This window comes from Oryzias latipes, chromosome 12, assembly GCF_053564925.1.
Source record: "Oryzias latipes strain Hd-rR chromosome 12, Olatipes_Hd-rR_3.1".
Taxonomy (NCBI): Eukaryota; Metazoa; Chordata; class Actinopteri; order Beloniformes; family Adrianichthyidae; genus Oryzias; species Oryzias latipes.
Window position 1 is genome coordinate 2,851,676 of NC_136248.1, and position 12,859 is coordinate 2,864,534.

At 41.3% G+C, this 12,859-nt stretch overlaps 1 protein-coding gene across 3 annotated transcripts in view; it reads right to left on the reverse strand.

Moving 5' to 3' along the window:
- Positions 1–273: 273 nt before the first annotated feature.
- The window catches only part of rab27b (RAB27B, member RAS oncogene family), a 77,880-nt gene continuing 65,294 nt past the window's right edge, over positions 274–12,859 (reverse strand). For all 3 annotated transcript variants that reach the window (XM_023960639.2, XM_078955600.1, XM_011482115.4), the window contains 5 exons: positions 9,045–9,216; positions 5,821–5,909; positions 4,565–4,668; positions 4,214–4,337; positions 274–2,708 (listed from right to left, as the gene is read on the reverse strand). In XM_023960639.2, the coding sequence (XP_023816407.1) occupies positions 2,522–2,708; positions 4,214–4,337; positions 4,565–4,668; positions 5,821–5,909; positions 9,045–9,197 (657 nt within the window). In that variant the 5' untranslated portion in view covers positions 9,198–9,216 and the 3' untranslated portion in view covers positions 274–2,521. The remainder of the gene's footprint in view (positions 2,709–4,213; positions 4,338–4,564; positions 4,669–5,820; positions 5,910–9,044; positions 9,217–12,859) is intronic.

Below are 12,859 nucleotides of genomic sequence, written 5' to 3' on the forward strand. Positions count from 1 at the left end.
TGTGTTGTTTCAGCAACATGAACTATGAATCGCCACAGAATTCACACACTTGAGAGAATTGTTTTTCTCTGTGAACAAGGTGTTTAGGCAAGATTAAAGGAACTCTAAGTGGACCTCTACTCCATTACAGTTTGCTGAATTCTGGACTTCTTTATTAAAGGACCCAGTCATGCAGATTTAAATGTGTTACTGAAGCCTTTTTAATGTTGTGTGGATGCAAAGACTCGTTTTAAAGTTGAAACACTGTTCTAAGAAAGGAAACCAACATCAATATTAATCCAACAAACATTTATTTGCAGCTCTGTATCCGGAACACTGAAAGCATCACGGCTCATTCCATCCTCAAAAGTGTCCAGCATGCTGACAGTGCAACACACACACACAGTCATCGACACACACGGTTAAAACAACTGAACAAGTGCATCTGCAGACATCAGAGGAAATCGCACAAAGAGGAGTTTTCAAAAATAAAAGCTCTTGGAGGTACTCTGCTCTTGTTTGCCTCTCCTCTGTGACCTAGGATTAGTTTTGCTTATAAATATTCAGCAGCTCATAAACTTCAAGCAGAAGAATTTCAACAGGCACAGCATAACTGCAAACAGTGTAAACTTTTAATTCAGAAGCTACGAGTAAGACTTGGTTTATGGAGCAGATCTCTGAGAAAAACCTCATCCAAAGCAGCTAAGTATCACACAGAAAATGGAAATGGATGCAGAAAATGATCGGCTCAAACATTTCAAGCAGATTTTAAGAAAAGGCAAAGCAAATTAGCATCAGTTAGCTTCAGAAGATTGTCGCAGTTAGGGGTATTGGTCTGTGGAAACTGCGTTAAACAGAAGCACTAAAACTGTTGCTCAAAGGCTTCTGTGAAACAAACATTTCTTCTCAGTTCCTACAGATAACAAGACTTGTAAATGTCAACGTTGGTCTCCACATCAAATGCACCTTTTCAGCATTTTCTGCCAGAAAATCTCTCTTCTCTTTTTACCTAAACCTAATCTCCATGAAAAGCAGGCAACAAGAGTTTGCAGCAGCCCAGACCTGCTTCGTTTAGCTAGGAGACTAAACCACCATGGCAAGAACTTTTAAACAGGAAGAGATTTTGGCGGCACTAGTTTGTTTTTTGCTGGAGTTCTGACATATTTGTCACCTTATGAGAAGGATTTCTAACATAATTACTGATGTTTTTGGGACCATCAGGATTTGGAGGGACTTTTGGATGGTCTCCTGCACCAGATGGCAACTCTAGCTTCAGTTGATGGCTGAGATTTTAACAGAGAGTAGATTAGAGGTAACTGTTGAGGTTGGCGGTACAAGTGTGTATGAACTGCAAAAATATGGCACTGTTGTTGTGAAAAACTTTTCATCTACCCGTTGAATCAAATTCCTAAATCTGAGGAAATCCTAGATATAAATGAAATAACAGGATGTGAAAAACAGAACACAAATTAAAGTCATGGCAAAAGAAAATTCTTTGATGCATCATTTTTATAAGGTTATTTTTCACAAAGTGTTCACTTGCAATAAAACAATGAACTGTCTTAATCTGAGAGGTCATGTGGTCGAGAGGCTAGAGAGTCAAAAAAAATCTTGTGGGGCTGGGACAGAGTCAATATAAAACTAATTAGCTTCATATTTAGTTTTAAAGTATTTCAAATAATTTCAAAAGTAAAGTTTACTCCACTGTTGGCTGTGGCGTTGCTCACTGAATGACGTTTAATTGCAGACTTTGTTAAATAATCCCCAAAAAAGAAAATATGAAGACTATATCAACAGTTAGTCTTAGAGAGAAAGTATAAACCAGGCAGAATTTTGCTTCAAAAGGCTCCTGCAGCTCCCACCCGGGTGTCAAATCCCTCCACCTCAACACCACAGCCACTTCAACAAAACACAGTTTGGCACAATGTTTGGCACACTCAGGAGCACAAGGTAACACGTGGTTCAGGTGATTCTTCACGGCCTTCTGGGAAGAGAAGCTTTCGGAGAAATAGACTGAAACTGCACAGAAACTGAAACGAACACTGAACTCTTCGCACCTCAAATAGACCCAAAAGCTTTGATTTTCCCTGGTTTTGAACATCTTATTAAAATGGTTAGCATCATGTAAATGTAGGTGTCAGTTTTGGTCCTTTGCAGCCAGTTTTTGTCCACAGAGAAAGAAAGCACAGATTGATTCCCAGCGTGCGTGTATCCAAAGAGGCATGTTCATTTATGACAGCAGTGAAGCCGTCCCATCCTCTTTTCAATTCCACAGCTTGATGCGGTAACAGCAGAAATGTCCACTAGAGGGAGCCAGAGCTGTTTCATTGTGGGGTCTGCAGACAGTTGTGGAGAATGGCGTATATAAAAAAAAAAAGAGCCAAAGAGTACGATAAATCCTTTCAGAAAAAAAACATACAAGGAGATGAAGAAACATGCAGTCACAAACTGGCAGACAAGGGCGAGTTAAAAAAAACAAAAGCTGTAAAGGATGTAACAATCGGACAGAGGAGAATCGACTGGTTGATGACTTAAAAAAGACTTAACATGCACATTTTTTCTCAATAGGCTGTGCATCACTGAGCTTAGTAGCCCCGTTTCCATTGGCTGAATCTGCAGGTGGTTTGTCGACACACTGCTCCATCCTCTTCATGACCAGATCCAACAGCGTTATCACCGCCTTGTCCACTTCTGCTCCTGTTGCAGCGCTGGTCTCAAAGTACGGGATCCTGTAAGGAACACAAGTTTAAATGGAGATCCTCTGCACACCAGAAGCACCTGTTAAAGCCTTTACTACTGAAATACAGTGAAAAATAAAGACGTTCCACCCACACTAATATTTTATTCACAACGAAACCAAAATGTACAAAGTTTCTTCAAACTGGGAAATATTCGAAAAAATGTTTTTACACTAACGGAACTCATTTTGAATGTGATGCCAGTTGTGGGTCTCAGACTGTTGCATGTATAAAGGACGTCCTAGAGAGGCAGAGTCCCATAGAAGTAAAGGAAGGCACAGGCTCTTCAGCCCGTAAAAAGGTGAGTGAAACAATAAAGAGAAAACGTTGTTATGTAATGTTAAATTGCAAAGACTTTGTAGATCTAATTATGCACATTATCAAAGACTTGGAGAAATCTCTGGATGCCAGCGACAAGGCTGAAGAGCCTGTGAAATAATCTACACACAGATTTGATACGTGATCTGCATGTAATATGAAGAATTCTGAAACTGGGTTATGTCAATTTTTTCGGATATAGTGTTATTTTTGATCATCCTCATGACTTTTTCCAATGAAAATATTCTGCACATATTTTTGATACTTGATCTGCATGTGCTATGCTGATTTATTGCATAATAATTAAGTAATTCATCTTTGTCATGTGATCTATTGATACTTAAGGATTCTTAATTGTTTCTGATAGAAGTTATGAACCGGATAATGATAAATGTTGTAATATTACGGTAGAACAGGGGTGAGAGTGTATAAATTTGCTTCCTTCCACTCCCTTTCAGGCAACCTTTGATTTAATGTCTAATTATCCTATGTTTGATACGTCTTTTTATGAATGTATGATTGTTTTGTTTTGTGCATTATTCTTGCATTGATTGCTTGAAATAAACCATTTCAAATCAAATCAGTGGCCTTTAGACAACACTACTGCGCATATTCAGTTGATACCATTAGTTACTTTGAAAACTTATGTCGGTAAATGTTTGAATTGTTTTGCTGATCTCCACATTGTAAACGTTGCAAAAACTCATCAAAATTAATTTTTTATTTGATTTGAATTTGTTTTAAAAAAACAAACAAAAGACAACGACATTTGACTGTTGCTGGCTTTAAAAAAAAACCTGTGACCTTCCACTGCCAGAACCTTCTCATTCCAGTTTCTAGTGACAGTCCTTTTGGGGGGGGTACCAACCCCGGTCCTCTGGATCTACCACCCTGACTGCTTTCCAGCTCTTCTTGATATTCTTGCTGCTGATTACCTGGACCAGACGTACTCAGTCGAGAGGAACATGAAAACACTTCAGTCAGCTAATCAGCAGCAAGAATTTCAGGGAGAGCTGGAAAGCAGGCGGGGGGGTAGATGACCGGATCTCTGGTTGGGCCGCTTTGGTCCTGTTGATGTTTCAGTGTAGCTGGGACCACAGACCTGGACTTCACCCATCAGCATCTGTGTGACAGGACGGACTACCACACAGGAAACCATGTAAGTCAGTTCCACTTACCCGTATTTATCTGCCAGCTCCTTGGCTTGTTTCTCCTGAACCTCCCGCTGGTCAGCCAGGTCCACCTTGTTCCCGACTAAAACAATGTCTGGGTTCTCACAGTAAGCATTAGCCTGAAGCTGGCCTGGAAGTAGAAGAAACAATTCCTGAGACCCATGCGAGTTTCAGAGGAAGCATTTAGTGATTACTTGAATTTATCCTACTCTATAGTCGCATTAAAGACTGATGACACAGTAAAATATCTTGAATATCACGGTATGGTTGTGTCAAGTCAAAATCTTCCTGAATTTTTCTGAGCCTAGTGACCATCAAGCACTTGTGTGTTCCTGACAGACACGTGCAGAAACCTACTCATCCAGTTTCTGACGTTGAGGAAGCTCTGCTGGCTGGTGAGATCAAACATCAGCAGGAACCCCATGGCATCCCTGAAGAATGCCGTAGTCAGGCTGCGGAACCTGCAGCATGAAGACACCAGAGCGAGGGGCAACAGAAACACAACACTGAGCCATGATGTTTGCATAAAAGGCAGCTGTTGATAACACTGCGTCATGCATTAACATCACAGAAACCAAAACACACACAAAAAAATAATCCTCACCTTGTAAAGAGAGCTCATTTTTATTTTATATGTTTACAAAAAACATAACGGGCATTTACAGGTTTCACTACCCCACTCTTCCCGCCCTACAGCCCTACAGCCATGTAGATGCCCCTGCACCCTTCTGTTGGCTTGAAATGTGTCAGTGGGTTGTTACAACCATTGTGCAATAATACGTTGCAAACTATTGGTCCTCTAAAGAGGCAAAACATAGTTCCTGGGACCTCATTCAACTTGTGACAAAAAAACTTCAAGCACAATGACAAAAAGTTGGGTCTATTGGGTCTGGAGCTGAAGCTAAGTGTTACTCCCATATTTGTGACATGTCTGAAGGCAGGCGAGGAAGTAAGCATCCCCCAAGAGTCAATATAGTAACGATTCCTGTGCACAAATGGTGAAGGCGTCACTGCAACCAGTGACAGCAAACAGTCAACACCCGGTTGCATATTGTTGGCACAGTTCGGCACAGATGGTGTGCTGTGAATCGGCCCTACATTTCTAAATCTGATAAACCCAGGAGACCCCAAGGAGGAAGTTCAATACACTGCAGGGGTGGTTACCAGAGCATTTACCTGCTGTGGTGTTTAAGAGGAGCAACAACACAATATCTTCTCTATTCATTTTAAAGGGCCCATATCATGCAAAAATCAGCTTTTAAGTGTTTAAGAAGGTTCATTGCTCCCAAAAAACAACCCGAAAGCGGTATTTTGGATCTATTCACGTATTTCTGAGCATTCCTCTACAACCCTGCTCTCTGAGCAGCAGCCCAGATTCCAGAAACCATCATTGTTGTAAAATGTAAACTGTGAGTTGGGTTAAAACAGATCTGCTCAGGCTCAGAACTCTGACAACAGGCCTTTCAACAGCTACCTAAATATGCATCATGGTCGTTACTTGAAGGCTGTGTTGGTAGGTGATCAAAACAACAACAGAGAAGTCATAGTAGCAGTAACATGACATGAAACCTGAAACCTGCTCCACATCCCTCAGAGTAGAAATGACAGCCCACCTCTCCTGTCCAGCTGTATCCCACAGCTGAAGATGAACCTTGAAGGTTTTTCCTGTTGTCGTCCCGTTGGGGTTGGATGCTGTGTAGACCTGTGCAGGGAAAACCATATTTATGCTTAGACGGGTTTTGTGGCCCTGTAATGGACTGGACACCAGTCCCCAGAATGTGATGCTTCTGTCTGGAGACGGCTGGAACAGAACCCGGCTGATCGGTAAAATTCTACCGTTTCAGATACCCAAATGCAGGCGTTTCTAAAAACTCAGAATGTAAGGCTGTACATGAAGAAAGCTTGACCAGAGTATCGCAGTTTTCAGTACAAGACCTTCTTCTTCAAAAAAAAAACCCTCCACATGTAGAGCAAAGATGGCGGCCACATCCCTTTTCATTCCAACCAGCTCCCTACTCAGGTTGGGGGGGGGGGGGACTCAAGGTCATTTAGCATCAGATTTGTCTCAAAGACTATAGACAGTCAGTTCAACAATTAACATTTTTGACACAAATAAAAAGTACGGGGGAGTTCCAAAACCAAAGAGAGACATTTTATAAATTGAATCAAACTTTAAAAAGTTTTAAAGTAGCCCAATGAATGCCAACACTAAAAGTGGGAATAAATAAATGAGATGGTCTGGAAGCCACTCACTACTTAAACACCAAAAGCTTCCTCATGAAGCCATTTTCAGGATTTTTTAAAATTCCAATAAAGCTGAAATTTTATTAAAATGCTTAAATCTTAAAGTCTTTAAAATATTAAGAACATGTATTTGTTCTGGAAGGAGATAGTGCAGCTTCACGTGAGCAGTCGGGGATACGCAGCCCTGGTCGCTCAACAATCCCCTCTCTAGGTTAGCTAAAGCTCCTTCCCCCCCATCCTCCACAGTGCCAGAAGGCAGCGGCTCCCTGAAGCAGTGAGCGGGGGCCCGACACCGTGCTCTGTACTAGTGGGGTAGTGTCTTTTTTTTACCTACACTCTAGCCAAAGTGAGCAGAGGGCAGATGCCTGTTTTTCTTTTGGCCACCAATGTCCTCTTTCCTCCATCAGATAATCCTCTTTTTCTCTTCTAAGCAAGTTTGTTGTACTTGATGCAATGACAATAAGTGGATACTAGATTCTAATATGTCGGTTGTCAGATGTTGTCTTCACTTTTCAATGTTTGTGTTGTGAAATCCAAGCCAGACTGGGGGAACTGGAGTGTCCGTGGAGGAGGCTGTGGTGAGGTTGGCCGTGTTTGTGTAGATCCGTCTGATGGTCTATACACTTCTGGATAACAACTTCTCAGTGAAGTTCATGAAAATGTTCAATATGTAAGAGAAACATGTAAAGATTTGAACATCAATTTTCATGAAAGGAACAAATAAATAAATGAATGAATGAATGAATGAATGAAAAAGTTATTAATATTTGGATTGAGCTGTGGGGGGCAGCAGTGGTGCACAGGTAGAGCATTGACCTCTAATCGGAGGATCACAGGTTTGGTTCCCGTCCTGCCCACCCAAGTGTGCTTTGGCAAGACCCCACATTGCTTCTGGTGGAGCTGTAAAGCACTTATAAGTATTCAGTGGTCCTTCGCTATATTACGTGACACTGTGATACTGTTAATGCAGAACTCATTAAATCCCAATTTAACCACAACCGTGATTGATGAAACCCTTTTGTTTTTCACTTCTTTTTCTTCTGTTTAATCTAAAGTGTTCTGCATTCACACTTCCAGTTAGCATGGCCACAACTTGAAACATATATTCAAAGACAAAGAAAAAAACCTACAGACTCAAGGCAAATAAAGTCTTGCACCCTGTCAATCATCCTCCAAAAAAGAAAAAAGAAATAAAACTCCTCCACCTCCCAGCCCAGAGGATTAGAGAAACTCCATATTTCTGCCCCAAACGATTTTAATGAGACTATCTGTCAACTTGTCAGGATGTGTCAGTGTCACATTTCCCGGATCCATGACAAGAAACCCCCCAGAGAAGCAAATGTTTTACTTTGTACTATTTTTATAACTGTGAGAAATTCAGTAAGTGTAGTACATAAAGGAACTTAAACTCTTTAGTACAAGTAACAGTTATCAGTTGGTTAGGATATCCAAATAAATCAACCCTTTTACACCGGCGAGACCTAAAATAACACTTTCTTTGACATCCTGTAAATCTTTTGACCGTTTATATGATCAATGTGAGCCAGCTGGTTCTGACACAGAAAAATTAGCTTTTCATTTCGGTGCAAAGCCGATATGGAAAGCCACTAACGTAAAATGCTGTATAATGGTGCAAAGCCGCTTTTCTCCACTTCCAAACCTGCTGGAGTTATGTTACTTGGAAAATGGTTTTAAACCTGGGCTTTAGCTCCATGTTTGCAGTCTTTCCACCACCGTAACTCTCCAACCGTTTAGACAGTTACCGTAATTCCAGAGGATTCTGAATCAGAGAAAAGCAGCTTCGCGCTGACGTGTAAGACTTTACGTTAGTAATGTCTTTAATATCTGTGCAAAGCCGATATGAAAAGTTTTCCTCTACATCAGAATCGGCTAATTCACGTTGATCGCATGAGCATGTTGAAGATACAAAAAGTATTGGCTCACCCATCTAAATGAGTGAGTAATCTTTCCAAAACCCTTAAAATGTCATCATTTTGTCAAAAATGTTGGAATGGATATTGGAGATTTTGACAGCGCCCCAATGTTGGTGAGTCGGCTTCCCTCCACAAGCTTTTCTCTTTTCAGATATTAGGCAAAGCCTCTATCTGCCAACAATGCAGTCGTCCATTTTTCAGTTTTAAATTTGGGAATTAACCAAACCTAACCTTTGACAATGAGTCACTGTCCACTCAGTCACAGGCAAGATAATTAGGACCTGGAGAGTACAAAAAACATTCTTCAGAAAAGAGTGCCACATCATCTGAAACTAATTAGTCAGCCGACCTTCTCCTAGATCACGTGTTTTGGATTATTTATCCCACTATAGATCAGGCTCATTTGATGTTAAAATATCAGTGATGTGACTCAGCACTACGCTGGGTTAAATGTGACCCACACCAGGAGTTTGTTCTGTCTAAGTGCAAACATGTCGAGACAAATGCCACTGTAACCATGGCAGCAAAACCTCCATCACCTGCCTTTAACGTGCATCACATGACAAGAAACCCAAGAAAATATGACACTTATACAGAAACAGGTGCAATATCATGCTGGAATGAATTGAAATGATGATACAAGTAGGCTGATGACTTACCACTCTTTTTTCCCTGAAGTCGATGCCGACTGTAGTGATGAACTTGGGGTTGAACTTGTTATCCGTGTATCGGTAAAGAAATGTGGTCTTCCCTACTCCGGAGTCCCCCAGGGCAAGGAGCTTTATAAGGTAGTCATAATCCCCGTCAGTCATTGTGATGACTGCAGTAAACCTGCAGAAACAGACGGAAAGGCCTGCTCACTCTCAGCTCAGATTGTAGTTTCCATCTGAGGGACTGTGAGAACTGTACCGACATTACACACTCCGACACACTGAGGAAAAAAGGTGGGAGCCGTGGGGCTGCTCAGACCACAACAAGACCGGGTAAATCATGGTGAGGGGAGAGCACAACAGACAGATGCCCCAGAGAGAACAAGAGGAGGAAAAACAGTCATTCACAAACTTTATCAGATCTGAATTCCACCCCAAAAAGTCAAATACTCTAACCATAAACCTTAGGTTTGTTTGTATTACAGGTCATCTTTTACTCTGAAAACCTTTTAAACATGTGACAAATCAACCAGCAACAAGCAGCAAAGACACACGTCATGCCCAAAACCCCTTTTAGCTTTTTTGGTGGTACATCACGAGTACAATTACATATGAAAGGTGCTTATATTGTACAGACGTAAGTAAACTATGAACAAAGTTAATATAGAAGAACAATTTCTAGCTACATTTGAGTCTATTATTGCTTTTGGCCAAAAATATTCCGAATCATAAGACTGCTAATTGAGTCAGCTGAGAGGATGCCTGTGTAACACTGGGCTTTGTTCCACAAGCTCTGCTTTCAGAAACCTCACCGCACCAAGACTGCACACGGAGTCTCACAAACAATGTCACTTAGTATTCCGGCTAAAGCAAAAGGATGGAGCTGACATTTAGCCCACAATTGCATCAATTAGCTGGAATGTTGTGACACTGTTTACAATGAGGCTTGTTTGGGCGTTTTTACAATTTCCGTGCAAGAGTTGCAGAACCTCTGTCATACTACTAGAACAAAGAACCATTTACAAAAATAAATAAATACATAATAAACTTCTTCACATTATTATAGGAATCTCAAACTTATCTCCCAAACTCAGTATAGCTTTTATGCGTTTGGAAAGTGCAAGAAATGTGAAACAACTCAGCCATCTCAAACAAACTCAGCTGATGTTATTTCAGATGACCTGGACGCTTTCCTCCCCCTCCTTACTCTTTTTTTTTCTTCCCGTCTTCCCTATGTAACGTAAAAAAATCAGTTACTAACTTGTACATCTGTAGCTTTATAGCAGCTGTTCCAGTGTTAGTTTCATACATGTTCTATTGATTTCAGTTACTAATGTATTCTTTATTTTTGCAATTTTCCTCGTTTTCTCACCGTAGCAGCATCTGTGTTTTCATTGACTATGAAATTGCTCAAATTGGATTTACAATAATAAATTGGCGTAATGGAAACACGAAAATTTTGAACTTGCATTTATCAAAAAATGTTTGTGTGCTTGGAGGAGGTTTTGGAGGCGTATTGAAACTGATATATTTCTCAACACTGTAATGGAAATAACTTTTTTTCCAATTAAATGAGTCAGGTGAGCACAGGTAGCCAGTTTGTAGACAGCAATGTAGAGCTGTGACGGTGTGGGATTTTTGATCACCACGGCGATGAAGCTGCAGGAGTCGCAGTGTCGCGGTTAACTGCACCCCCCGCCGCCGCCGCCGAACACAAAATCCCCCGGCGGCTGCGTCACAAATGAATACAATTCATAATTACAACACAGTATTCTTTGTTGACAAATAACAGTAACAACTAACTAATGAACTAACTATATAGGTGCTGTAGAATGAGTATTGTGTATAACGCTGAGGGTGTAGGAGGAAGGAGCACGTGCCACGCAAGACTGAGTGACAGCGCACACAAGTGTTGGGGGTGCGCGTTCAAGTTTGTTGTTACGGAGTGAAGGAGAACAGTAATCTTTATTAAACCGCTATTGAGCAGCAAGAGCGGCAGTTTAGCTCAGGCGGTCCAGTAGGTCGACCAACAACCGAAGGGTTGGCGGACTGATCCCCGCTCTCCCCAGCCAACTGTCGCCTCCAAGGGCGGCTAGTCTGCAGCCTACCGCTCCCCCAGGGGATGGGTCAGAATGCGGAGAAGAATTTCCCCATTGTGGGATAAATAAAGTATCTATCAATTATTAGCATTATTACTATTATTAAGAGTCGCAGTGTTGGGACTCTTGCGACCCCCCACACGGGTGTGCGCCACGCGGGCGGCCGTGTCGTGCACTCAAGCATGCTGCTTGTAAATGAAATGAATACAATGTAAATTCCCCCAGAAGCCATTGAAGTGTGAACACAGGACTTGCGGAAAAAATTAATTATTAGCAAAGATGAATGTGTTTATTATAGTTCAAATCCCACACCACATGCATAACTTTAAAAAAAACAAAAGAAAAAAAAAGAAGAACAAGCGGTGATGAGATGCGGTTATCGTTACACCCCTATAGCATTGGTGATTCTTGGTAGGAACTGGCGGTATTGGGTGCTGCACAGCGGGCACCACCAGGGGTCCCACAGCGTCACACAGATCAAAGGTTGAGCGTGTCGTGTGGAAAAATCACCAACCACCAAAAGGGCTTGATTTGTAGCCCCTCCCACGCGTAAGGAGCTCGCCGCGCCACAACCTGAAGAAGACGCTGACGACTCCTTTGATAGATGATGATGAGCGCTAGCGGAGTGGCAGAAATGTGAAAGGATCTGCTGTCAAAGTATTGGTCACATGTTTCTGAATGACTTATCACGTAAGTTGGTTTGTGTTTTTTCACATAATTAGGATTTAATGGAAACTGTGTCAATGTTAAATTGTGTTTCTCTAACGTTTCTTGAATATCGATAAAGTTTATCATGGAGCTAGCCACCAGCTTCTGTCTTATAACAGCTATTTCAATGATTTTAAGCTCGTTAGTTCTCCTTTTCCTACAATGACCATCTGTTTTTCTGCCTTGTAATAGATGATTCCGAGTTGGACCATCTTTCAGTGACTTTAACTCCTACATACAGATGTTCCAGTCTGTGTCTCTGCTGATCTGATGAAGGCAGAAGGTTCTGCTGCAGGATTCTTCCTCAGCTTCCATTTGGAGTGAGTTCTCCACTGTACCATCTCTGTGAAATAGCTCATGATTCTGGTTCTTTTTATAGAAATCTATTTCTCAAACTGTCACCCTGAGCTGACTTGCAGTCCAGAAAAATGGTTTGTGAAAGTTTGTGGAATGAGAAACACTGACAAACAGTCAAGTGACTGAAAAGCTGCATTAAATATAGATCAAATTCACTTCACATGTTGCTATTTTTTTAATTATTCAATGTTTTGGTTTTAAATTTGTTAAGTGGATTTGGGCTCATCTGAGAATTTCAGAAAAAGCTGTGAGTAAGAGTAGGGATGATCTTTTAGTGGGGCTTTTGCTTTTGTAGGCACTCATAAACAGTCTTTTTTTCTGTTTCTGATCTTAAGGCTCTTGTGCTTCTGTTGGATTGATTGATCCAGGATGAGCTCAAGTCTTGCAGTGTAAAAATCCCAATACTTTAATTTTGCTCCTTTGTTTTTTTATTTCTAGAACATCGAGGAAAACTGACTATATATAAAAAAAAAAGGTTTCGTGTTACTTGAACCGTTTATCACATGCTGAGAAAAAACAAAAATGCTAAGCTACGGGCAGAATTTTATGGCCCAGAGGTGCTACCTGCCCCGGCGTTGCTGCCCTCTTTGCCCCGCCCTCACTGGCTAAGTGGTTGATACATGCGTCTTACCCTCCCTCTCTGCCCCTGCCAGCCTGTTC